The 27,110-nt window shown below is 50.9% G+C and overlaps 1 protein-coding gene and 1 non-coding gene across 2 annotated transcripts; both read right to left on the bottom strand.

The window, feature by feature from the left end:
* Positions 1 to 532: 532 nt before the first annotated feature.
* TRNAG-UCC lies at positions 533 to 604 on the bottom strand. The gene has a single exon. It is a non-coding gene; the product is annotated as a tRNA-Gly (tRNA).
* Positions 605 to 5,875: 5,271 nt separating this feature from the next.
* LOC120381643 (zinc finger protein 345-like) lies at positions 5,876 to 6,844 on the bottom strand (the record flags this gene model as incomplete). Its single annotated transcript, XM_039499791.1, has 1 exon — positions 5,876 to 6,844. A coding segment is annotated over one exon (969 nt), but the record flags the coding sequence as incomplete, so codon positions are not given.
* Positions 6,845 to 27,110: the final 20,266 nt, after the last annotated feature.

Here is a 27,110-nt window from a genome sequence, read left to right as displayed (position 1 = left end):
GCTGCAGAGTTGGTGCTCGGGGCAGGGGCAGCACGTGGAGACACTCCCCCCACCCCAGGGGATGCTGGGACATGCCAGCCACTTCTGGGAGCGGCACGGAGGGGCGGAGGCACATCTCTGCAAACCCGTTGTGGGGGGAGGGGAGCAGAGGGCCTCCATGTGCTGCCTGGGGTAGGGGCAGTGCACAGAGCTGCCTCCCCTCCCGGGTCTATTCCAGGAGTGGGTGGGTGGGGTCTTTTGGCCTGCAAGGTGCAGCAGGTCAGACTAGATGATCACACTGGTCCCTTCTGACCTTAAAGGCTCTGAGTCTAAAAGGGAGAGGGAAGTAAAGGAATTTAAAAAAAAAATAAACCAAGCATTGTAATACCAGGATGACTCCAACTGCTCATTATATAGTCCCACCCCTTTCTTCCTCCACTGGGTGTTTAATGACCTGTTGGGATTTGGGACACTGATTCTCTTATTCCATTGATAAACTGATACAACATGACTGAAATTAAACCAACTCCCAGTGGAGGAATCATCATATCATTGCATTGGCTGGGAATTGAACCCAGGTCAACTGCTTGGAAAGCAACTATGCTCACCACTATACCACCAATGCATCTGGGGAAGCTCTCTGATTTTTCACACTTGGTGATTGGTCACCTTACTTCTCAGCATGAGGCAAATGTCTCTGTGGTCTCTGCCATTCATCGTGGGGAGTTTCCCCACTGATAACAGTTCTTGCTGGGTTGGGGATGGGAGACAGAAGAGGCGTTTATTCTGTTTCATTCCTCTCCATTTTCTGTTCCTCCCCTTCCCTTCCAGGGTCCTCCCTTCCATTTCAGACTGTGCAGTGACACCCTCCCCGCGCCCAGGACTCTCGAGCCTCTGGAGCAGCACGATCCCATGAGATCCTCAGTGACCAAGGGTCTTTTCCAACTTCCAGGAGACCCAGCTTGAATCTAAAGGAAGCTCTGTTCCTTCCTGGGGATCCTCTCTCCCTTCATGGAGATCAAGAGCATGAAGCCTCTCTGCCTTGCCTCCTGGGTCTGAATTAATGTCCCATTTCCCACTATGTGCTCGAAAGAAACAAATGTTTCTAACCCAGGTGAGTGGAGTTAATTCAGCTGGAATCCTTCACCCACATTCCTTAGGAGATACAGACTCTCTGTGACACAGACTGACTGGGGTTCATCTCTGCATGTCCCCAATGGGGAAGGAAAGACACTGAGGGCGAAGGAAGAAGATGGACAGAAGGAGTCAAATGGGGCTAGACCAGAATAGGACATTTTCTGCCTGTTAAAATGTACTAGACTCTAATTGCTTAAAACAAAACAAAACCCCACCAGCTTCTGTTTGAACCATCAGCTTTTCACAGAGCAGCCGAAGTGGTGAAGCACAGACACACATAACCACCTACAGCCCAAGTTTGTCTAAGAAGCACCTATAGTGGCTCATGCAGGGGGAAATATAGCTGTGGGTGTGAGTTCAGGCCTCACCCAGAGTGTTGGTTTTCATTAGCCACGGAGCTTCCCCCACTTTCTTTGCCCAATTCACATGGAAAGTGCCATAGGAGGGTGATGAGAGTAAATTCTAAACTCTGAAATGTGGAGGTTGGCCCAGAGATTGGAATAAGGGGTTTGAAGAGAAAAAGCTCTAAGAGTATAAAACCAGATAGTCTCCAGGGGCAGGTTCGGTACAACACCTCAACAGGGAGCCATTCGGGGGAGGGGGTTTCACTTCCTCTGTTCAATGTCCTGAGAGGTATTTGAAGATGAAGATAACACCATGGCTAACAGGTGACTAGCACGTCCTGGGTTAAAGAAAGGGACCTGGGTTACTAGTCTGAAGATTTGCGTTACCGTCACTGTCTGACCCCCCTTCAGTGCGGAGCAGGTGTGTGCGTTGCTGGGTGGAACGCACAGACTCCTGGAGAGCAGGGGCAGCTGTTTCCATGGCAGAGAGCCTGGCACTTAGGAGACTTTCTACACTTGCTGTTTTGAAGCAATTCAGTAAAATAACAGTGGAGCTACAATGTCTGGTCCAAAATTTCAGCTGCCCCTGGTGCAAAAACGCTATTTTAGGATCTACATCGGAGGCTCCCGGCACTAGGACACCTGACCAGAGAGCTCAGTGGGGGCGTAACAGCTGCTGACTCTGAGGGTCCCGGGCTAAATCCACTTGCAGGGGGAAGTGTTTTGATTTATTTGATGGATAATGAGCACCAGCTACCAGGGGAGAAGCCCTGAGAGTCGCTGCCACTCCAGCTGCTGCTAGGGCAGGGGGGAGCCCCAGGGGGCCAGCTGCTGCTCTGGCCACCCCAGAAGTGCTGCCAGAGGCCACCAAGCTGTGGCTGCTCCTGCTGCCCTCGGGACCACTGGTCAAGTGGTCCCCAGGGCCAGCCGCATTGGCCGCTGCTTGGGCGGTCCCTGGAGCCAGTTGATTGAGTGGCCCTGGAGTCAGCCACTGTGCCCACTGCAGAAGTCACGGAGGTTGCAGGAAATCACAGAATCCGTCACTTCCACCACCTCCGTGATAGACACGGAGACAAACCCCTCCCTGCTGTGACTGCAGTTCCTGGAAGGAAAGAGAAGAACAGAAAGTGACGAGAGAAGGAAAGAGAGAGACTCCCTGTCACCTCTCTCCCCTGCTCCCTCCCCCCTTGTATTCTGTAACCCCATCTCACTGGGTTCCCGGTGCTGGTGCCATGGGGGTGACACTAGAGTTCTGGGGATTTGGGGGGAGGGGAAGGGGGCTCTTCACTTCTCAGCATTTCACACAAATTTGTCTTTGGGCTAAAATTTCTCCTGTTAGGCCTCTGTCAGAGCTGTACCCCACCCTGTTTGCGGGGGGGGGGGGAGAGGGGAGATGTAAATTGCAGAGCAGGCAGAGAAGTCGCCCATAAAGGGTCATATTGATCTGGTGACTGGTTCTGACCGGGGTCACACGTCCTCTGACACAGGCTCATGTGCAGAACATGGGAGCTCTGGCTTGTCCTAAATGCTGTAGAGTGTGAGTTCCTGGAAAGGGCAGGGGAGAGGGAGCAAGAGGAGAAAGGCAGAGACATTGGAGACGAGGAATTGGGGGGAGAAGAAGGAGAGAACAGAGAGACAGTAAATGATTGAAGCAGAACAGGTGTCCCAACTCCATCTTGCTCATCATAGGTGTTCAGAGAGACAGGTAGTTGTGGGTTTTCCAGTGTCAAGTATGAACTTTGATTCTAACAATGTGCGTTGAAATATCAAGGGGATCTCCACATACCTGATCTCTTCCCCTCTCCCCTTTTTTAGTATTAATTTTTATTTTGACGTGTTTGGCTTAACCGTGATCGTCTCTTTCCCCGCCTGTATTGCAATTTGGGGTTTATGTTTATTTTGCCTCCCTTTTGTTCATGTCATTATAATTATAACAGCAAAGGAATCTGCAGGAGCAAAAACTGACTCAAAACTTCATTTCCCCATCATGCCGGAACATCCTACAAACAGCTCACGCAGCTAGAATCATAACACGCAAGGCCAGGGGAGGGGAGATGCAGGTTTCCAAGTGTTCTGTCTTTCTCAGATGATACATTCCAGCCCCTTGTGTGCCTCCATCCTGTATGACCTGCTGGACTTTAACACATTTATTGTTTCATTCTATAGATGATGTGATTGTAACACAATGTGATTGAAATTAAACCACTTCCAGATGAGGAAACAACAGAAGAGAAAAGCCATTATTGCATTGACTGGGAATCAAACCCAGATGAATTACTTAGAAGACACCTCTGCACACCACTAAACCACCAATGCATCTGGCAGGAGTAGCTTTCCTGCAGGTTCTGTGCGCTGGCAAAGGGGGTGACACATGACTATGGAGTTAATGAACAGGGTGGATGGGCTGGAAGCTGCCTGACAGCTGGGGGCAGAGTTACCATCCCAGAGTGACTGAAAGGGGGCAATGGTGAAAACAGATCTCACTGGGAGCTGGCCCCACACCCGCCCCACCCCAGGAGAGGGGAACTGAAGCTCAACTTCAATCACAGAAAAATCTTCCCTGAGAAGGAAGGGGACAGCTTGTTTTAAAGACCAGGTTTGTGTTTGTTCCTGCTACATACGGAGGGGCTGGGTAGTGCTGATTCCAGCCCCCAGACTCTGGGAGCATAAGGAACAAATTCAGGCTGCCAGGGACCTGCAGGAGGGAGATGATCTTTTGACAGTGACGGACGCCTCATCCTAAAGGCCTTTATCTGCCCCCTTCCAGTGACTGTTTGGCACAGAAATGCAGCCCCCACTCCTGGGTCTCTCCTGGGGAAATAATGTTTCTGTGCAAAACACCAAAGCTTTTAACAGAAAGGAAGAAAAGGAAATGGCCACATGATGGGACTAGGACATAAGGAATGAAACACAAGATCTTTCTCCATGTGCATTGACTTTTAACCTTGTTTGTGGTGGTGGTGTATCCATGTTGGTCCCAGGGGTCCTCTGGGGTGCCGGGCATTGGCCACTTTCGGGAGAGTGGGCTAGATGAACTGGTCTGACTCAGTGTGGCTGTTCTTATGTTCTAACTGCTGGTTATGGAAGAGACGAACTTCCAGGCTACACAGAACTGAAGAAGTGTGTGGGGTTAGCTCCACAGCTTGTCTCTTTCACCAACAGAGGTTGGTCCTCTGCAAGCTCTTGCCCTCACCACCTTGTCTCTCTTGGACTCTGAAAAGTGCTTTCCCTCCACTCCCTTTGGAGAGAAGTTAAGTTTCTCTTTGGGCAACTATCAGGCTGAAGCAATTGTATTGACTGTGACACTAGAATTGAAGATTTAATATTATAAATAAATGAGTCTAAACCTGAGGTTCTGGTTTTCACATTGGTTTTTCTAACTCAGTTCCCAATGCTCTTCTAGAAAGGCCTCCAGGACGCCTGCCCAGCCCAGCAAAAGTGGCCAGGAGAAAGCCCACACTGCTGCTCTTTCAGGTACTTGAAGGCTGCTATCAAATCCCCCCTCACTCCGTCAGTCTCCAGTCTGTGGCAGTGCATAGGATTCTTCCGTCCTAAGAGCAGGACTCTGCACTTCTCCTTGTTGAACCTCCTCAGATTTCTTTTGGCCCAATCCTCCAATTTGTCTAGGTCATTCTGGACCCAAACCCTGTCCTCCAGCGCTTGGATTCTTTACATGCTTTCACAGAGCAAAGAGCACATGTTCCATGATTTCATAGGGCAGAGTTTTGTGCTATCGGGAGCTTTCCCTGTGTGAATTTGACAGGTGGATCAACATAGAGACACATTGTGACCCTTCTCAGGGTGCTGAGGACTGTGAGTCTCCTTGTTGCCACCTGCCACAAGGAAGAGGGAGTTTTACATTTGGCAGCTGGATGTTAGTGACCAAACTCACCAGCTTGCTGGAACTCAAGGACCCTCCTCTGAGCTACAGCAGCCACCTTAACCCTTGAGTTCCTTCAATGTGTCCCCCTCTGGGGTCCAGCCCGGATCACCAGATACTTGGTGAAATCCCAGATCCTCTCTTCCCCAAGTATCCCAGGTTACTAGTTTTACTGTGGGCCATTGCTACTGTATCTCACACAGCACCTGAGTACAGTTATCGAACAAGCAAAAAATTTATTTAACAACGGATAGAGATTTAAACAAACAAACGTGAGTGATGGAAACCAACTGTTACCAACTAAACAAAGGCAGAAAATGATAGAATAGAAAGGCCAGCACAAAAAACAGAGAGGAACAATAAGATACTAAAAGGACAATGGTTGGAACTCTCCATTTCTCTCAGTCTTTGGATTGATGGGTACTAGAGCTGTAGCAACAGTTGAGGAACCAGGGTAAATTAAATCTAAGGTTTGAGCTGCTAGTGAAGCATTTCCCACACCCACTGCATTCATAGGGCCTCTCTCCTCGTGGATTGTTTGATGCCTAATAAGGTGCGAACTGCGATTGAAGGTTTTCCCGCACTCAGTGCATTCATAGGGCCTGTCCCCTGTGTGGATTCTCTGATGTCTAGAAAGGACTGATCTTTGAGTGAAGCTTTTCCCACACTCACGGCATTCAAAGGGCCTCTCCCCCGTGTGGATTCTCTGATGTTGAGAAAGGTTTGAGCTGCTAGTGAAGCATTTCCCACACTCACGGCATTCAAAGGTCCTCTCCCCTGTGTGGTTTCTCTGATGTTGAGAAAGGTCTGATCTGCTAGTGAAGTGTTTCCCACACTCACTGCATTCAAAGTGCCTCTCCCCTGTGTGGATTCTCTGATGTTGAGAAAGGTTTGAGCTGCTAGTGAAGCGTTTCCTACACTCACGGCATTCAAAGGGCCTTTCCCCTGTGTGGATTCTCTGATGAACAGAAAGGGCCGAGCTGCTAGTGAAGCATTTCCGACACTCACGGCATTCATAGGGCTTCTCTCCTCTGTGGATTGTTTGATGCCTAATAAGGTGTGAAATGCGATTGAAGGTTTTCCTACACTCACGGCATTCATAGGGCCTTTCCCCTGTGTGGATTCTCTGATGTTTAGAAAGGTCTGAGCTGCTAGTGAAGCTTTTCCCACACTCACTGCATTCAAAGGGCCTCTCCCCTGTGTGGATTCTCTGATGTTGAGAAAGGTTTGAGCTGCTAGTGAAGCGTTTCCCACACTCACGGCATTCAAAGGGCCTCTCCCCTGTGTGGATTCTCTGATGTTGAGAAAGGTTTGAGCTGCTAGTGAAGCATTTCCCACACTCACGGCATTCATAGGGCCTCTCTCCTCTGTGGATTGTTTGATGACTAATAAGGTGCGAACTGCGATTGAAGGTTTTCCCACACTCACGGCATTCATAGGGCCTGTCCCCTGTGTGGATTCTCTGATGTACAGAAAGGGCTGAGCTGTGAGAGAAGGTTTTTCCACACTCCCTGCATGTATTTTTTCTCTTTCGCCTGAGGATATCCTGCTGTGTTGTGGTTTCCATGAGGACCTTCTGAGTTCCCCAACAGGAAATAAATTTATCCACTTTCTTCCCTGGCTGGTTTCCTTGATCTGTTTCTGGTCTGTGCTGAATCTCCCAGGATTTTCCCTGCTCATGACTCCTGGATACATTCCTTTTCGATCTTTGAGATAATGCTCTCTTTTTACCCACTGGCTCAACATTTTCAGGCTGAGAACTCTGCTCCTCTTTCTCACATGCCATTGCATCACCTGCTGTGATAGAGACAGAAACCTCAAACAGGGATGGAAAGGGGAAGACCAAACAAAAACAAGTGCTGAAGACAGGTCAAATAAAAATCAGGAGCTGAACTACCCCAAACTCTTCCCCCAAGTAGGAGAGAGGAGGGGGATGAATTCAGCCTTCACATCCCATCCAAATACGCAGGGGGAAGGGAGGAATCTACTGCCTGGTGTCTGCTAGGAGCTATAGGAAGCCATGAGCTATATTTACCCTGAGGATATGACCCCTGCAAGGGACAATAATGAACTGAGAGACCTCCCCAAGAGCTTTGTAGGGCATCCCAGATGTTTCCTTCAGGCACTTACAGATTCTGAGGTGGTTTAATGTTTCCTCACCTGTGCAGGAAGATCTCAGGATCTCTCTTTCCTCTGAACCCTGGAGGTCTGGGACCCATGGCTCTTCCCCCTGTTCCAGCTGGGAGATCACATCAAGTTGGAAAACTAGAAACCCTGCTCAGATGAAAGAATACAAAGGAGTTCAGTTGATTTCATAAGACTTGGTCATAAAAAAACAAACATTCTATTAATTTAACTTCAGTGCCTAGTGTGACCTGGTGGGCCAGGGGCAGTTCTCACTGAAAATGCCAAAGTTAGGGCAGGCTGAAAAAGGGAGAGCAGATGCTCCCAGAACTGCTGGTTAACACTGAAGTTAAACTCACTGACCAGTCACCAACTGGGTTATCGAAAAGCTGAAAAAAGAAATCACACAGCCCCCTTTATTGCATCCCAGTTCTCTGACTCCTAATCAGCAGCGAGGTCCAGTACAGTGAGAGGTTATTTAAAAACTCTGCTCACATAAACAAAGTGTTCCTCTGACCCCAAAGGCTCAGCCACATCACCAGGTCAGTATAGGTTTGGATATTACCCAAAATTCCATCCTTCCAGACAATCCTTTAGCATCTAAACTAAAGGTTTAAAGGAAAGAAAGACAGAAAGAAGTTATATGGGAACGCAGTCAGATACATTCCAAAATGGATATATCAGGTTCTTAGCAGTATTGGTGAGTTGCTGGCTTGAAAGTCCGTCTGGAACACATCCATAGCTTGGATGGGTCATTCAGTCCTTTGTTCCAGGGTTCAGTTTGTAGAGAAGTTGCTCCAGATGTAGAAAGGGGGATTGAAGACAAATGGAGATGATGCAGATGCCCTTTATATTCCTTTTGCCATGTGGCCTGTACTTCCTGTGTCCCAAACACAAGCTTCACAGCACGTGGCATGGAAAAGCCTTGGAGTTCTCATTACACAGGCATACCCCAGCATGTCTTGCTGACTCAATAGGTGTATCCTCTTGGTCCTTTCCATGGGCTCATTGTACAGATGATGACCCTGAATGGGCCATCAAACAGGCTAGGCAGTGTTGATGCCAATATGTCTGGGGGTGTCACCCAGAAACACTGCACAAGTCTGGAAATACAGATATACCCTACATATCTATAACTCACAATACAAAGGTGATACAAACGTAGAAACAAAATTACCATACTTGGCAAATCATAACATTTTCACTGACACTTGGCATGGCATATTTAGCACGATTCATTGCAAATTTATCAGATTATATTATTATTTTTATTATTAATACCAAAGTGTCTCACAATTCCATACAGTGTCACACTTGGTAAACCAGTGAATTCCCAGGACCAGTTCCCCAGGTCCTTGAAGATGCCGAACACTATGCTTATGAGGGATTGAAATACCCACATATCTGCTGGGAACACACACACAGACACTGTGTCAGTCTACACCCCTATGTTCACTCTTCTAGAAAATTATGATCAATTTTGTACGCAGTATGGCTTGTGAGGTATCATTTCAAAACACATAACCTACTGAATATTATCCTCCTGTTAAAATGTGTAGTAACACTGTATGTAAAGTTATGAGATTTTACAGTATGATATTACTGAAAAAGTCAAAATTCTGAGGAACACCTACAGAGCAGTTCCTCAGAGACAGCAAGGCAAACAGCTGATCAAACAGCCATTCTCCTGCAGGGGGAAGGTGTGAAGACATTTACATTCCATTGCAATCCAGAGCAGTGAGGAGTTGTGTCATCTGTAATCCTGGGTGAGATTCAGTGTTCTGCTGCTGGGGCTCCCCTGTCTGGATATCCCCAGCCAGCATTCAAGGCCGCACCGAGTGTCTGTGTGATAAGTCACCCTGGACCAGCAGCTCTGACTCCAGCCACCTGCTTGTTACATACCAAGCCCATTCTGGTTTGGGTAGAGAAGGCTCAGGGTTTGAGAGAAGGCCAGGGGTAGGAAGCTTCTATTCATTATGCTGGACCTAACCCCCAGTTTTACTTGAGTAAAGAGGAGATATTTGGCACTGTGTGATACTGCTCCTGTGCTCTCTTCCCAAAGTGTTCTGCAGCTTGGGAGGGTCTCTGGTAGTGTGTGTGTGTCACTGGCATATTGGGGTGATGCTAAAACAGGACAGAGTAGAGGTGGCATTGTGGGGATGGCATGAACCGTCACTCTTCATTTCCCCTTCCAAGAACAGAGGGAACAGGAATCCTTACCCAGCGAGGTCACATTCTCATAGTTCTGCTGCATGACATCCCAGTAGAGGGCTCTCTGAGCGGGGTCCAGCAGAGCCCCCTCTTCCCTGGTGAAATACACAGCCACTTCCTTGAAGGTCACCCTCTCCTGAAAGAGCAAGAGTCCAACACTCAGTACCTGCTGCCTCACTCACAACCCCACTATTCACGGAACAGCAGCACCAGGGAAATGGAAGCTCCGGGAGGCCCATGTTAACAGAGTCCCACCCCACCTTGCCTAGAGCAGCCAGGAGGCATCAGAGGGTAGAAAGAGAGAACCTTTGTGTCTCCCAGCGGACAGACGGAGGCAGGATCTTCACATTTATCACATAGCTACTAGCCAGAGCTTGATATAGGAGATGGGGCTGTCTCTGGACCCTACTGGTGTCGCCATGGTAGGAATCCCAACGCTCTCCAAATTAAATATATGGAAGAAAGGGGAAGTCAATAGTAAAGAATAGAAGTTAGAAGGTCAGATTTGTAGAAAACTGGTAAAGAAAGCTATCAGAAATCAATGACCAATGAATGACAATAAGAAGGAAGATTTTAAAAGTATATTAAGTGCAAACTTAATCCTAACAATGGTACTTTACTAATAGAAATGGCAGAATTATCAAAAATAATGCAGAAGAGGTAAAAGTCCTCAATAAATATTTCTCTCCTGGATTTGGAGAAAAACAGACGATGTACTCGTATCATAAGATGTTGATGGCGACACTCTTTCCATTCCAACAAGAAGTCATGAGGACATTAAACAGCAGCTATTAAAGTCAGACACGTTTAAATCAGCGGGTCCAGATAACTTGTATCCAAGACTTTCTAAAAGACCTGAAGTCTGACATCTATACTCATCAAGAGAATGGAGCAGCCAATACTGGATTTCATTCATTAATAAAGAATCAAAGAAGGGTAATATGATTAGTGCCCACTAACAAAGGTTTAGAGAAAATAGAGCCTATCAAACTAACGGGATATCCTTATTGGAGGAGATCAAAAGTTGTAATTTACCTAAACTTCTGTAAGGGATATGACTTGATCAGCACAATATTTTTACTAAAAAACTAGAATGATACAAAATAAACACGGCATACATTAAATAGATTAAAAACGGTGATAGTAAATGGGGAACCGGGTTTTCTTTCTAGCAGATTCCCGCAGGGATTGGTTCTTGGCCCTGTGCTATTTAACATTCTTATCCATGAGCTAGAAGAGAGTATAAAAGCATCACTGATAAAGTTTGCAGTTGCCACAACGATTGGGGTTAGTGGTAACTAATGAAGTGCCAGTAGATTCGCTCCAGCACTGGGAGTCTGGGAAGTTGTCCCAGCCCTGGCTGGAGGGTTATTTCCTGTTCCACAAAGAGGGTAAGTTCCATTCCCAACTCCTGTGCCTTGAAATTAGGCCCTATCTGACACTACACCCCCATATTCATCATAGTGGTACGGTTATAATATGATTAGGACATAATTATGATGTATTTTGTACAAGATGCATCATGTGTGGTGTCACTGGAAAAGTTATGATTTGCTGAATATGATTATCCTATTTGTGTGCACATATCACGTTCGTATCTGAAGTTATGGGTATTGACTCTGTATCTGTATTTCAAATGTGCTTACTCTGGGTAACACCCACAACGAGCCTTTCAGGTACAACAATGAAGAAGCCAGACAGTCCTGATAGCTCATCAACAAAGACAATGGACCGTGGAAGAGCTTAGCCTTCCTCTGAATGTTTCAGCCAGCCTATTAGTCATGGATACTATGGCGCAGCAGGGCCTGTGACCAGACCACATGACACTAAACTCCATTTTAGTACCTGTATTTTTCCACAAACTGGACTGGGAACTGAGTTTGGAACAAAGGGGTCACGCCATATGGAAAAGCTACATAAGGTGGGGTGTGACGTTATCTCTTGGTCTCATTCCCCACACAAGAGAACTCCTGGAAACACCTGAGAAAAAAAAACTGAAGTGGGGGAAGTGCTGCTCCCAGGATAAAGGGATTTCTAGCTTGCGTATGGAAACTTGGTGGACTGCTTGTACCATCAGTCAGGGTGAGAAACTGCTAATTCAAATTCTATCCAGCTAGTATGTTAGGCTTAGTTTGAGTTTTGGTTATTTGCTAAATAATCTGCTTTGATCTGTTTGTTATCACTTATAATCACTTAATCTGTCTTTCTGCAGCTAATAAACTTGTTTTATGCTTTATCTTAACCAGCGTATTTTGAGTGAAGTGTCTGGGGAAAATCTCAGCTTGGTTAGCACAAGCTCGCTGTGCACATCTGTCCCAGATCGAGGGAAGGGGAACTATATTAATGAGCTGACATTAGAGGATCCTGTGCACTATAAGATGGTATAATTCTGAATTTATACTACAGCAAGTGTGCAAGGTTGGGGAGCTGGGAAATTGGCTGTTGTCTCTATCTGTCCTTGAGTGGCTTAGGTAAAGCACTCAGGTAGCTTAGTTGGGTGTATGGCGCCACCTGCTGTCTTGTTGGGTGATAACAGGCCCTGGAGAGACTGGCTGAATCTCCAGCAAAGCAGTGTGAGAAGGGCCAGCCCAGCTTGAGGGTTAGAGGGCACAGCAGTTCCCAGAAGCCCCCCAGACTGCACCCCGGGGTGACAACCCATCACACCCTAAACTGCACTAGTGTCAGCAGGTTTGTCACATCCTGTCCCCTCCCTTTCTCCGCCCGAGATATTTCCTGCCTCCCACCACCTCTAGCAATTCTCACCTTCTTATGCATTTACTGCTCCTCTCCCTCCAAGCAGAACCCACCACCAGCTCCCTGAGAATCCCGTACCTGAGCCAGCTCCACTGCAGCCATTTCCTTCCCCCAGGGAGGACGGGATGCTCTGGAGCAAACCATGGATGTTATTCTGTAGCCTGCTGGGGTGAAAAGGGCAAGGTGTAAGAATTCAGACGGGGCTTTTGTCCATTCCACAAGCTGATTCCCCCCAGGTTTTCCCCTGCTAATGGACATTCTAGGTTCTGCCACACTGTGAAACACAGAGTGACCTTATCCCAGTACAGGCCTAGCCCCCTCCCACCAGAGTGTAACCCTCTGAGACATGATGAAACCCTCCCAGCAGCAGAGTCTCTCTCTTACACTTATCAAGTTTGTGGACAATACCAAGCTGGGAGGGGTTGTAAGTGCTTTGGAGGATTGGATTAAAATTCAAAATGATCTGGACAAACTGGAGAAATGAGCTGAAGGAAAGAGTTTCAGTAGGGACAAGTGCAAAGTACTTTGCTTTGGAAGGAACAATCAGACACCAGAGAAGAGCAGAATCCAAAGAGTCACTTTGGGGGATTCTCTGTCATTGTTCCCAAGGCAGCTGTCTCAGGTTTACAAAGTTGTTTGATGTTCCGGCCTTTATACAGTCTCTCCTGGGAGTGCCCCTTTCATGGGCTGGGCCTAGTTTTAGTTTTCGGTAGTTAACAATCTTGGTTTATTGTTTATCTAACCAGGGTGTTTGGATTAAAGTGTGTTGGAAACTCCATTTGGGATAACAAGCTGGTGCATGCCATTTTCCACTGATGAAATGACAGACTTCATATGAGCTTGCGTTGTTCAGTAGCGTGCTGGACAGTGCAAGATGCACATTTCTGGGGGAAAGTTGGGCACTTGAGAATTTGCTGGTTTTCTCCTGAGGTGTAATTCATGAGTGGCTGTCTAGCAGCACTCAATACTGTGTAGCTGGGAGTGAGTTACATGCTGGAGACTGTGTGTTAATTGGCCAAGAGGGGCTGTTCTCGCGGGAAAACAGCGGAAAAGGCACCCCAGGTTGGAGAACTGAGGGGACACAGCTATTTAACAGTCCAGATTGTACTCTAGGTAATGTCACAGACCCTCATTATGACAGAGCCTCTTACAACACAGAGAAAGTAAATCCATGTCCCAGAAATCGAAGACTCCAGACAGAGGGCAACTGTCCCTGGCACTGCTTCTTGCTGACAGAGAGGTTCAGAGACAGCGAGAGAGTCCTGGGGAAGCTGGGAACAGGAAGCATGGGCTGGTGGGGTTCAGTGGAGAAAGGGAACAGGAAGGGCAGGGATATCACTGAATGCAGGATCTCAGCAGTACTGGATGACAGGATAGCACATAGTGCAGCCCAGTGGAAAACATAATCCCAACTATACATACAAAATGATGGTGTCTAAATTAGCTGTTTCCACTCAAGAGAGAGATCTTGGAGTCACTGTGGATTGTTCTCTGAAAACATCCACTCAATGTGCAGCAGCAGTGAAAAAAAGCGAGCGATGTTGGAAATAATTAAGAAAGGGATAGATACGACAGAATATATCATATATCATAATTGTAAAAACAGCAAATGAATCCATGATACACCCACATCTTGAATACTGCATGAAGATGTTGTTGCCCCATCTCAAAAAAAAGATATATTGGAATTGGAAAAGGTTCAGAAAAGGGCAACAAAAATGATTAGGGGTATGGAACAGTTATGCCAGACCTAACCCCCAGTTTCACTTGAGCAAACAGGAGCTATTTGACACTGTGCGATACGGCTCCTGTGCTCTGTTCCCAAAGTGTTCTGCAGCAGGGGAGGGTCTCTGGTAGTGTGCGTGTGTCACTGGCATATTGGGGTGATGCTGAAACAGGACAGAGTAGAGGTGGCATTGTGGGGCTGGCGTGAACCTTATCTCTTCATTTCCCCTTCCAAGAACCGAGGGGACAGGAACCCTTACCCAGCGAGGTCACAGTCTCATAGTTCTCCTGCATGACATCCCAGTAGAGGGCTCTCTGAGTGGGGTCCAGCAGAGCCCACTCTTCCCTGGTGAAATGCACAGCCACCTCCTCGAAGGTCACCGGCCGCTGAAAGAGCAAGAGTCCAACACTCAGGACCTCTTTCCCCATTCACAGCCCCATTATTTGTGGCAGAGAGGAGCCAATCAAATGGAAGCTCTGGGTGGATCGCAGTCAACAGAGTCCCACCCCCACCCTGCTCAGCGTATCCAGCAAATACCAGGGTGAGGGGACGAAGAGAGAGCCCCTTGTCTCTCCCAGCAGATCCATCACACACCTACTAGCCACCAACTGATACAGGAGATGGAGCCCCTAGCAGGGTTCAGGGAGAGCTCCCTGGTAGGAAGCCGAACAACCTCCTCATTGTGAGGAGCAGGATATGAAGGGAGAGGCAGCTCCAATGAGCCTGACTCATGGGTGCCCCCTTCATATCTCACAGCCGCTGGTTAGTGAGGTCAGGCTCCAGCACTAGGAGTCTGGTCAGTTTGACTAGCCCCATGTAGGTGGGCTATTTTCTTTCTTCACAAATTAGGGCATTTCCACCTCCCAACCTCCTGGGTTATTAAATAACTCCCAGCAGGTTTGCCACACCCTGGCCTCCTCCTTTCCCCACGCTGTGAATTTCCTGCCCTGCACCAACCTCCAAACCAGACTGTGCAAACCTTCCCATCTCCGGTGTATTTGCTCTCCTCTCCAACAGGAACCCACCAGCAACCCCCCGATAATCTCTACCTGAGTTGGCTCCACTGCAGCCATTTCTCTTCCCTGTCCCACGCCAGGCTGGGATGAGCTGGAGCAAGACATGGACGTCATTCTGCAGCCTGTCTGGGGGAGAAGGGCAGTTGTGGGCATCTCAGAACAGGTTTTAGTTCATTTAGCATCAGAATTCCCCCAGACCCTTTCCCTGCAGACAGACACCCTAGATTCTGCCATGCTGGGAAATGCTCAATCTGTTTATTACAATGTCGATCTGGCCCCTCCTGCCAGGCTAAGCCCAGACACATTTTTAACCTCCCTTCTCCTCCCCTCACCCCATAACAAAGTCTCTGAACACAAGGCTAGAAAAGAGCAGAACCAAAGGAGTCACTGAGGGGGATTCCCTCAGACACTGACCCCGCGACAGCCACACCCCAGCAGGGGGAATATGGAGTCAGGAACTGGCTTTTCCTCTGTCTGATCCTTGTTTTATTCACTGGAAAATGGTTCTGCCCAGGGACGCAGCAATACATGTGTCTGGGTGGAAATCTCTCCCCCCTCATTTCTCCCACTGCCCCTTTCAGTCTCTCCTTCCCCTGTCCTCTCTCCCTGCCCCTCTGGCTGGGAAGGTCCCATTCCTGGGGGCTTTGCTCTCCCAGGGCTGGATTTTCTCCTGGCAATTGCTACTGGGAGGAGAAATGAGGAGGGGCTGTTTGTGCAGAGTCATTTCATGCCAGTCCCCAGCACTTTCCCTGAGGTCTTTCAGTTACCTGGAGACTCTGGCTCAGAATTTAGTATTAACAGGGCCCAGGGCTGCCCTAGGGGCTAGGACCAGCTGGAGAAAGTCATCCCCTGGGCCAGGCAGAGAAGCAGCTTTAATTCAGGTCATTTCCCAGCACAGAACCCCGCTGGGGGAGCAGCAGCTGCTAAGCCTGGTCTCCCAGATCACAATGGAGGCTGCAACGTCTCACCCAGGAAGCTGAACCCCAGTATCCTGAGCAGAGAGGGTCAGAGCGTCTGAGCAGCTTCCTCCTTTAGCTCTCTGGGGAGAGCAGCTAATGAGAGCCCCTCCTCACAGGGAGAATTGCTGATCTCATTTGCCCCACTGGCCATCCGAGTCACTCCTTGTCTTTCCATACAGTGACTCTGGATTAACAATGGTCTCAATGAAACCAGAGTTCAGAAAGACTGAGTCCAGAATGCGGTGGAAGAGACCACCCCCTGAAACCTCAAATCTCCAGAACCCACCAACCTAACTAGGGTACCCCCTGCCCCGCCACCCAGAGGCCTCCCCACCACAATCCCCTTCAGCTGCTATCTCCCACACAGCCCCACCCCAACCAGCAACACTGTTACCTCACAGTGCCTGAGAAGTGGATAGCAAGTGACCACCGCCCCCTGCTGGCCAGTCACACAGGCAGAGGGAGCCCTGGGGGATGCTTCTTTAACAGGAGAATGGAAAACCTGGAGGGACAAAATAGGTAAGAAATGTCCATGGCCTGTCACTAGCAAATAATGGCCACCATGGATCCACCCCAGAGGTGGCTGCATCTTAGCACTGCGGGAAGCAACCCCACACAGAGGCCATTTGCCATGGGGTTTAGGATACTTCCGGACCCACACTGCACTCAGAGTGACCTCCTCATCCCGTGCCAGCTGGAGAAAAGAAAAGGGTCCAGCCAACTCTCCCGTTACCAGCTGGGAACCACTGATCCCCAAACAGGGGGAGGCCTCTGGCTTTGATGGGTATTAAATATGTGGCTGGTCTCTTTCATCAGCAAACATTTTAACAGAGGTAAAGGAGGGAACAAATGATTCGCAAAGGAGACGGGAAAGATGAACTCTGGGCAATTTAACCCCCTGCGACCTCCAGGATGGAGAAGAACTCAGGGCAACAGGTTCCCTCAAAGGAAGAAGTTGCTGGGATTTAGAAACACAGGGAACAGCCTCAAACCCCAGAGGATTTTTAACTGACATTTGATAATGACATAGAAAGAGGCAAAACCTGAGCTTTGAGAGCAACGTTCAGAAATGAAAGAGAAAGGGTGGAAATCTGAGAGATTTTGGATCCATTTTGCAAATTATAGAGAGGAAAGTGGAAAATCAGAGGGATTTTATATCAGTTGTTGATAGGAGGTAAAATCTGAGTGTTTCACATCAATATTTGATAAATGAATAAAGAGGAAATGGGCAACATTTGCAAACATTTTATATCCAGGTTCAAGAATCTGAGAAAAGGTGTAAATCTGAGATTTTCTTGGTATTTTATAATTAGAGAGGCAGGGGAAATCTCAGGGCATATTCAATTAGAAACAGACAACTAGAGAGAAGTGGGGCAAATGTTTAGGGTATTTTATATGAACCTTTGAGATTTGCACAGAAAATGTGTCACAAACTGCGTATTTGATAACATGAGAGAAAAACACCAAGATCTGAGGGGATTTTATATTGCTGTTAACGAACTAGTGGAAAAGGGGAACTGTTGGACTGGATTTTATATGACTGTCCAATACATAAACACAAAGTGATGGTTGCCCCCACCCCCACCATTCCCATGGGCAGCAGGGAGCCCTTTGAGGAGCTGATTAAAAGGGAGGGGGAGGGGGAGCTGAAAGGTCCCTGGATAAAGGAAGGGGGCAGCAGTGGGGGATGGGCGGGTGACTGGCAACTGATCGTTAGGGGTAACTGTGTTGGTAGTTAGGGGGCAACAACTGGGATTGGGAAACGGGGTCTGGGCAGTCCCCACGGGGGACACGTGCACCTCCCTTCCAGTGATGAGCTGCTAAAATCTTAACAACCGGTTCCCTATAAAAAGTTCTGATTTAAGGGATGTGCCACAGTATGGATTTTTTGTACCAATAGGGTTACCATACGTCCGTATTTTCCCGGGAGGAATTTTTAAAATTTACCACCCAGACAGCGATTTAAGAACCTAAAAGCCTGACATCTCTGGGAAAATACAGATGTATGTTAACCCGACCTACAGTTCTTTTTTACAAAGATGGGCCTGAACTAGAACTGAGCTCCATTTCACAGGTGTGGGTCCCCGCCACTCCCTGGGGTGTGCTAGGGTGACCAGATGTCCCAACTTTATTGGGACAGTCTCAATTTTGGGGTCTTTTTCTTATCTAGGATCCTATTACCCCTCACCCTCTGTCCTGATTTTTCACACTCGCTGTCTGGTCACCCTCGGGTGTGCCCATGTGTGGGTCCCAGCTGCTCCCTGCCCCCCTCATTGAAGCAGGTGTGCAGGGTTAGTGCCCTGGGAACTGCAGGGCACCAGTGGCCATGGGGCTGGCTGCAGACAGGGGCGTGGGGCAGGGCTAGCTGGAGGCAGGGAGTGTGACACGGGCTGGCTGCAACAGGAGCTGGCTGTGGGCAGGTGGTGCAGACAGGCTGTGGCGGGGAAAGGGGCTGTGTCAGGGGGTGGCCGGGGCGGTGGGCAGGGACTGTGGCAGGAGGCAAGGGGGGTGGCAGGGGCTGTGGCAGGATGGATGGCAGGGGCTGGCTCTGGCCAGGGGGTGCAGACAGGGGCTGGCTGGAGGCGGGGGGCGGCAGAGGCTGCGGGTGGGGAGGGTGGCAGGGGCAGCTGTGGGCAGGAGGAGCGGAGGTGCAGACACTGACACAGGGGAGCAGCTGGGAGCAGGAGGTGGCTGTAGGCAGGGGCTGCGGGCGGGGTGCAATGAGGGGTGGCAGGGCAGGGGTGCAGACAGGGACTGGCTGGGAGCAGGGGTGAAGACAGGGGCTGGGGCAGGGAGGGTGGCGGGTAGGGGTGCAGACGAGCTGGGGGCAGGGCAGGGGTGCAGACAGGGGCTGGGGTGCAATGGGGTGGCGGGGCAGGGGTGCAGACAGGGGCTGGCTGTGGGCCGGGGTGGCAGGGCAGGGGTGCAGACAGGGGCAAGCAGGGGCGCAGACAGGGGCTGACTGCAGGCAGGGGTGCAATGGGGAGTGGCAAGGCAGGGGCAGGGGTGCAGACAGGGGCTGGGGGCAGGGAGGGTGGCAGGGCAGGGGTGCAATGGGGGTGGCAGGGCAGGGGTGCAGACAGGGGCTGGGGGCAGGGCAGGGGTGCAGAAGGGGCTGGCTGCAGGCAGGGGTGCAATGGGGGCAGGACAGGGGTGCAATGGGGGCAGGGCAGGGGTGCAGACAGGGGCTGGGGGCAGGGCAGGGGTGCAATGGGGGCAGGGCAGAGGGTGCGGGCAGGGGCTGGGGCAGGGCTGGGGTGCAATGGGGGCAGGGCAGGGGTGCTGGCAGGGGCTGGGGGCAGGGCAGGGGTGCAATGGGGTGGCAGGGCAGGGGTGCAATGGGGGTGGCAGGGCAGGGGTGCAGACAGGGGCTGGGGCAGGGCAGGGGTGCAATGGGGGTGGCAGGGCAGGGGTGCAGACAGGGGCTGGGGCAGGGGTGCAATGGGGGTGGCAGGGCAGGGGTGCAGACGGGGCTGGGGGCAGGGCAGGGGATGCAATGGGGGCAGGGGTGCAGACAGGGGCTGGGGGCAGGGGTGCAATGGGGGCAGGGCAGGGCAGGGGTGCAGACAGGGGCTGGGGTGGGGGCAGGGGTGCAATGAGGGGCAGGGCAGGGGTTGCAGACGGGGCTGGGGGCAGGGCAGGGGTGCAATGGGGGTGGCAGGGCAGGGGTGCAATGGGGTGGCAGGGCAGGGGTGCAATGGGGGTGGCAGGGCAGGGGTGCAGACGGGGCTGGGGGCAGGGCAGGGGTGCAATGGGGGCAGGGCAGGGGTGCAGACAGGGGCTGGGGCAGGGCAGGGGTGCAATGGGGGTGGCAGGGCAGGGGTGCAGACAGGGGCTGGGGGCAGGGGTGCAATGGGGGCAGGGCAGGGGTGCAATGGGGGTGGCAGGCAGGGGTGCAATGGGGTGGCAGGGCAGGGGTGCAATGGGGCAGGGCAGGGGTGCAGACAGGGGCTGGGGCAGGGCAGGGGTGCAATGGGGGTGGCAGGGCAGGGGATGCACTGGGGTGGCAGGGCAGGGGGTGCAGACAGGGGCTGGGGAGGGTGACAGGGGCTGGCTGCGGCGGGGGGCTGCAGGCGGGGGGCTCTGGGCGGGGGAGGGGCGCAGACACTCACACGGGGGGTGGGGCTGGGAGCAGCAGGAGGCAGCCGGGCACCCACCAGGCAGCAGCAGGAGCCCCAGGGCCAGAGCTCCAAAGAGCAGGAGCAGCAGCAGGGCCAGGGGGCAGCTCACGTGGCTCCCGCAGCGCCGCGCCCCCCGGCGGCCGGGAGGAGGAATTGCACCTTCCCAGCCAGAGCCCATCCAAGCGACCCGGCTCCAGCTCCCCCTGCCCCCTGCCCTGCCCTGGCAGAGACCCGGCACCTCCTAGAATATCAGGGCTGGAAGGGACCTCAGGAGGTGTCTAGCCCAACCCCCTGCTCAAAGCAGGGCCAATCCCCAACTAAATCCCCAAATGGCCCCCTCAAGGAGTCAGCTCCCAGCCCTGGGTTTAGCAGGCCAGTGCTCCAACCACTGAGCCATCCCACCCCCACCCCAGGGGCAGCCATGTGCTGGGGAATGACTCAGGGCAACAATTTCCCACCTAAACAAGGACAAATCGCTGCACATAAAACGGGTGGGAAAATGCCCCTCACGAGAGAAGATTTTAAACTGATGTTTGAGACTCATGGGGAGAACGGGGGAAATCGGGGGGGATGGGAGAGCTGATCATTGGAGGGGATGGGGGGAATCGCCCCAGATTTTACAGCCCGTGTGAGACACTGAGAGAGAAAAGGGGCAGAACTGGAGAGAATTTGTATCGGGGGCGAGAGGCAAGTGGCACAAACAGGGACAGGATCCAATTAACCCCCCTTCCCCCTTCGCCCGCCCGGGAATTTCCGGGCTGCACAGAGACAGTTCAACCCCCCCCCCGCGTCCCACTGACCTTCCCCCCCCTACAACTCCAGCTTCTCCTCCTGCCTGACACCCCCATCCCCACACCACAGGGATCCCCGCCAGGCCCCAGTCTCTGCCCCCCAAATCCCACTGGGGCTGAGGCAGCTCTGAGGCTTCTCCCAGGTTCCCCGGGGCAGAGTCACTTTCCTGCCCAGCCCCAGTGCCCCCCCCCGGGGTCTCTCACTCCCCGGGGGCTCCGTGGGAGGCTGGACACCAGGGATGCAGGACGGCAGGAATGGGGGTGACAGGCCTCCTGCTCCTCAGTCTCACGGCGGGACCCAGGGGGCTCGTCGCTCTCCGGCTCGGGAGCACTGGGAAGACCCGACCGTGGAGGGGCCGTCGCTGGGGGGGGGCGGCCCCGCGCAGGCGCTGAGCACGTCCTTATATCACTTCTGTGGCGGGAAAAGTGCTGAGGAGATGGAACGCTGAGGGCTGGTTTTGGTGGGAAAAACCGGTTTGGACTGGTTTGAGCCTGTGCCCTGATGGTAAACAAGTCCCCTCTCAGAGATGGAGTCCAGGGGTCAATAGTTCATATGCTCCAGATTGGATCTTATTTTAAAGCCAGTGATTTACCTCATAAACATCTTATTAACCAACTAATTGAACCTATTGAACAGTTCATACTACTCACACCTAACAATGAGATACAAAAAAAGAACACAGACAAACCTTGTCAGTAACGGCTAATGTCCTAACTGGGAAGCACATGAGCTTGCTGCAGAGCTGCTGCTCAGGGACGGGAACCTCCTGCCACCCCAGCCTCCAAAATCACTCAGGCTGCACTTTCTGCACAACTAGGTGCTGGCTGAGGGGGGCGTGGGATTTGGTGGCCTCTGCTGCAGGTGATGGGAATCGCAGGTATTTAAAGCCATGGCCTAGAGGAGGGAAGTGCCTAACTCCAGAGTCTGCAGCTGCCTAGGGCCAGGGCTGAGGTTTTAGAGTCCCTAGTGCAGCTGTTGCAAGGTTCAAGTAGGCTCAGCCCTGGCATTGCCACCCCTCCTGCGGCTAGTAGCTGCAGCTGGCTAAGGCTGGCCTCTGGGAACTGGCCCCATGGCTGTAGCCAGAGAAGCTGCAGGTGGCTCTATGACTACTGGGGCCATTAAGCTAGAGCAGCTAAAGACACTGGAGTTCACCTCAAGGAACAGAGGTCACCAGTAGGACAGGAATGTCAGGGGGAGCAGGGAAAGAGGGAGCAGGTCAGGCTGTCAGAGGGAGCTTCCAGCTGGTTGGGAGCATGTCCAAAGTGGAAAGGAAACAAGTATGGGGAGAGGTGGTGGTGACCAGGTAGCAGACTAGCATGTAGATGGGAGCAGAGGGAGAGAGGCTGGTGGCTTCAGATTCCCAACGGCTAAGTCCTGACTTTGGGGAGATGGTGTTTGCAGGTGGCTGGCTCACATGGCAGGATGGGGGCTGAGGGGGGGATCTGTCAGAACTGATCAGGTGTCTGCTGGCTTTAGAACTCTGAGCTGAGACTAGGATCACATGCGGTGACTGGTGACGTGGGGGGTACTGGAGACATGGCTAGAGAAGGTCTGAATGAGGAAGGAGATAAATTTGTGGGAGTTTCCTTGATCACTATGAAAGTTCTGCTCACTGTGGACACTGGTAAACCCACATGGGTGTACAGCTCAATAAAGAAAACCTGGGGGCTGAGGGAGCTGTGTAGGGCAATGCATATAGTCACGGAGAGGTGTGTGATCAAAATGAAAAATGTCTCTGAGGTTCAGTAGCTGGTATGCTAAGGCACCAATGGCACTGCCCCTCCAGGCCCACACTCAGAGCCCACAGTGACTATATAGGGGCCTACAAATATGTTTGGTGCTGAGGCCCACAAAGGTTAATCTGGCCCTGACTGCCTGAGCACTATTTCAGCCCCACATTTTTGGATGGATCTCCCACAGTGGGAGCTGCAGAGCACTCCCGCCACACCCACCCACCCATCCACCCCTGGTGTTGGGAGGAACAGGAGAAAGGACAAAAGAAGCAAGAGACAAAGAGAAAGGAGGGAGGGAGGGAGGAAAAGGTGAAACAAAAAGGACAAACCCTAATGTCTCCAGTGATTCTGAGGGACAAAATCCCAGGTGCACAATAAAATTCTGCTTCCTTAAGCTCATGTTTTCCATGCCTAGAATTCAACTGTCACCACATGGATCAGACTGAACAGGTTTCAAACCTCCAGGAGGCTCTTACCTTCTAAACAGGGACGGCTGTTTTCTAGTAAAATCACTACAAGGGAAGGAGAAAACTTGGAAGAGGTTCCTCCTGGTGCTCACGTCCGTGAACCCGAATACTCTCTCAGTCCTCAAAGAGAGACCTGGAGAAGGAGACTTGCTGAAGCAAAGCCACAGGGGTCTCTGAGGTTTCCCTGGCCCCTCGCCCCTGTCCTGCCTGGCTGATGTCAGCATCTCTCTGTGAGGTCACCACCTCCCCACCACCTCTGACCAATAGTCTGAGGTCCTGCCAAAGGCCTTTGTGATGTCACTGCCACACCCCTCCCTTGCTGTGCCAATGTCCTGCCCCTGGCCAGGCACTTTGCAGGTTTGAGCTACTCCCTGTGGATCACCCCACTCAAGGAGCGTTCGTTCTAGGCAGCAAGCCGGCTAGACAGGGAAACATCAGATGCTGCTCCCAAAGCTACACTCAGATTTTCAGAAATTAGTCGACTTTACAGCCAGAAGAGACCATTAGAGCATCTAATTTGACCCCCTGCATGTCACAGGCCTCCTGTAGGACACAATAGCTACTTTTGGGGCAAACACATTCCAGAAAGGCATCTAGTCTTCATTAAATGACATCAAGAGATGGAGAATCCAACACTTTCCTTGGTAGCTTGTTCCTGTGGTGAATCATCCTCGCTGTTGAATATTTTTGCCTTAGTTGTAATATGAATTTGTCTCTTTTCACCTTCCAGCCACGGGGTCTTGTTATGCCTTTCTCTGCTAGATTAAAGAGCCCTTAATAGCCAATATTTTCTCTCCTGAAGGCACTTCAACACTTCAATGAAGTCACCTTTCAACCTTCTTTTGATAAGCTAAACAGGTTGAGCTCTTTCAATAGCTCACTAGAAGACATTTTTCTCCAGCCCTCAGGACATTTGGTGGCTCTTTGCTGCCCCAGCTCCAGTTTCACAACATGTTTTTCAACTGAGGACACCAAAACTGGAGGCAGTATTCCAGTATCAGTCTCACTGATGCCGTGTCACCTCCTGTGACGTTATTGACATAATCTGTAACTGTATAGATCACCGTTGCGACCGCTGTTCTATATTTGAAGCCAATATTGTAGAAAGGTTGTCGTGTAAGGGGTTTATGGAGAGGTTCTGATTGGCTGATTATAATGATGCCATCTCTAGATGTGTATCATTTTTGTAGTTGATGTTATAAGTATTGGCTCTGTTCTGTCATTATTTCAAACTTGTGCTCTGCTTCCGGGGAACACCCCAGACAAGTTGGTGTCAGTTCTGCCTAGCCTGCTTGATGGCCCATTAAGGACCATCAGCTACACAATCGACCCACTGAGAGAAGGCAGATACCTTGTGACTCAGCAAGGTATGCAGGGACCTGCCTATGGAGAGAACGCTAAGGTTTTTCTATGCCACGTGCTGGATAGAGTGTCCTTGGGACAAAGAAAGCAAAGACCACATGGCAAGAGACTATAAAAGGCTGATACCTCATCTCCATCTTGTCTTCAATCCTGCTTCATACCTCTGGAGGGACTTTGCTACAAACTGAAGCTCTAGACAAAGGACTGAATGGCCCATCCCAGCGGGGGATGTACTCCAAAGACTTGATTTGAACCTGCAGTTTATTCCATCATTGCTACAAGCCTGAACCAAGAACTTTCCCATTACTGTATGTGAACGGTTAAAATCCATATGCATTTTATATAACAACCTGGTCTATGGATTGTGCCAGCTCTTTTCCAGACCCGAAGTCCAGACTATGGTCTAGCCCACTATGACTCTTTTGATGGTTTAAATTACACTCACAGGCACTGATGATAGAGTTACTGAAAGTTTGGGAGTTAGGAGCTGATAGGTCAGTGGTCCAGTCCCCTCACAGATGACCCCGACCCTCTGGGACAGGGGCAGGTCTGAGCTCTCACACCAAATGCCTCATTGTGGCTGCCAGAATCTATGGGCGGCTCATTTAGTTTACACTGAGGGTTGAGTCCTGCTTCGTGCACCATGTGTGAGAATGAAAATCCTAAACCGCCCTTTGAAATAACAAAAGCAGCAGGACGTGTTATTGTCCCTGCCCCAAAGCAGACAGACCGATGGAGAAATGCCATTGAGACCAGGGTAATACTCCACTGCCGTTCTACCTTTTTTACTTGCTAAACTCCCTCCCAGCCTTGTGGGGTCTCAGAGCCCGGTACTGAGCCTGAGCCGAGATGTCTACACTGCAAATTTACCACCCCACAGCCCAAGCCCTGGGAGCCTGAGCTGGTATGGGGCAGCCCTGGGTGTTACATTGCAGTGTGGACATAAGCCTATTGTGTTTCATTTCTTAGGTTCTGCTGCCATCGTGTGGCCATTTCCTTCCCCTCCTTTCTGTCCAAAGCGCAGAGCCCAGTTCCTCCAGAGGGAGAAGGACATCTTTCTTCTTTCCTTCCTCAACAGCCCCCTTCCCTGGAGAGCCCTTTGCTGGGGTCTGTGGGGGGAACAGCCGTTTCTGAGGATTAATTTCATATTAATGGTGTTGATCTATAGATTTTACAGCCAGACTAGATCACTAGGTACCTCTGCTCTGACCTGATTCAGAACAGAGTCCAGAGAATTTTACCCAGTGACTCCTACATCCACCCCAAGATCTTCTGGCTGAACGAGGAGGGTTCATTCAGAAAGTCATCGTGTTTGGGTGTAAAGGTGTGAAATGATGGGGAAATTGGCCCCTCTCTCAAGTTTAAATGTTGTCACTTCTACATCTAGACCGGGGTGGCCAACCTGAGCCTGAGAAGGAGCCAGAATTTCCCAGTGTAACTGCCAAACGTGCACCTTTGTATGCAACTACTGAGTCAATTGTGAACCTTCCCATCATTGTCCTTTGCTCTTAATCCTGAGGCTATTGCCCCATCATGGGGCCATTTCCCGCCTCTCTTTCATACAGAAGCACAATTTTCTTTGCACAGACACAGGAACAGCAAGATCTTTCTCTGTCCCTTGTGCAAAGCAGGGGGGCAAATTCCATGGAAACAATGGACAAGCAGGGGGCTCTGGGCACATCCAGCCCTGGCCGTGAGATGTTCCCTCCCCTCTTTCTTTATGCCCCTGTTGTTATTTCATGGATTGTCTGGGATGGGGAAAAAGCTGAGTTCACTCCAGGTGGAGGGGAAACGAACCCTGAAAATCTCAGGACCCAACCCTGCTACCGGGATCACTGAGGTGCTGGGAATCTGCCTGGGAAAGGGACTGTGTGAATTGTCAAGGTGGGGAACGAATAACAATCTACAACTAGATCCACCTCATTAACCACCGACACAGGCTAATCCTGCTGCCAATAGAAGGGAAACTGGGAGTGATTCTTTGCTGTTCAGCCATGGAAACAGTGACCCAATTGCACCGCAGTGAATGTGCTGGGGAAACCTAGAGTTTGCAGGCAGGTGGAAATAGCAGATCCTAGAAACACCTGGAGCTCCCCACACCACTTCTGCCACTAGGGTGAGGTGTTGAGCTGCTCACAGCATCCCCCACTATGACCTTGCAGCAGGGGATTGCCGCACCCCCAACCCAATGCAGGGGAGATGGCTGAGTGTATCTCTGCACCCTGAGACCAGTGCACCCAATCTCTATGCCCGACCCATAGAATCTGGCCCTGCTGAAAAGTGACCCCTATGAATAAGTCACCTCCAGGAGAGCAGGATTGGTCCTCAGAGAGGGGAATGGGCTTCTCGTGAAGCTTATAGGTCACTGGATGCTCTGGAAACAGGAGGGCTCTGAGTGTAACCCATAGCAAACACAACCTGCTAGGGGATGTAGCTCGGTGGTTGAGCATATACTTTGTATGTATGAGGCCCTGGGTTCAATCCCCAGCATCTTCATGATCATTT

Source organism: Mauremys reevesii, linkage group 14 (assembly GCF_016161935.1).
Source record: "Mauremys reevesii isolate NIE-2019 linkage group 14, ASM1616193v1, whole genome shotgun sequence".
NCBI lineage: Eukaryota > Metazoa > Chordata > Testudines > Geoemydidae > Mauremys > Mauremys reevesii.
The sequence above is the reverse complement of the archived record's forward strand: the minus strand, read 5'-3'. Positions and strand labels throughout refer to the sequence as shown.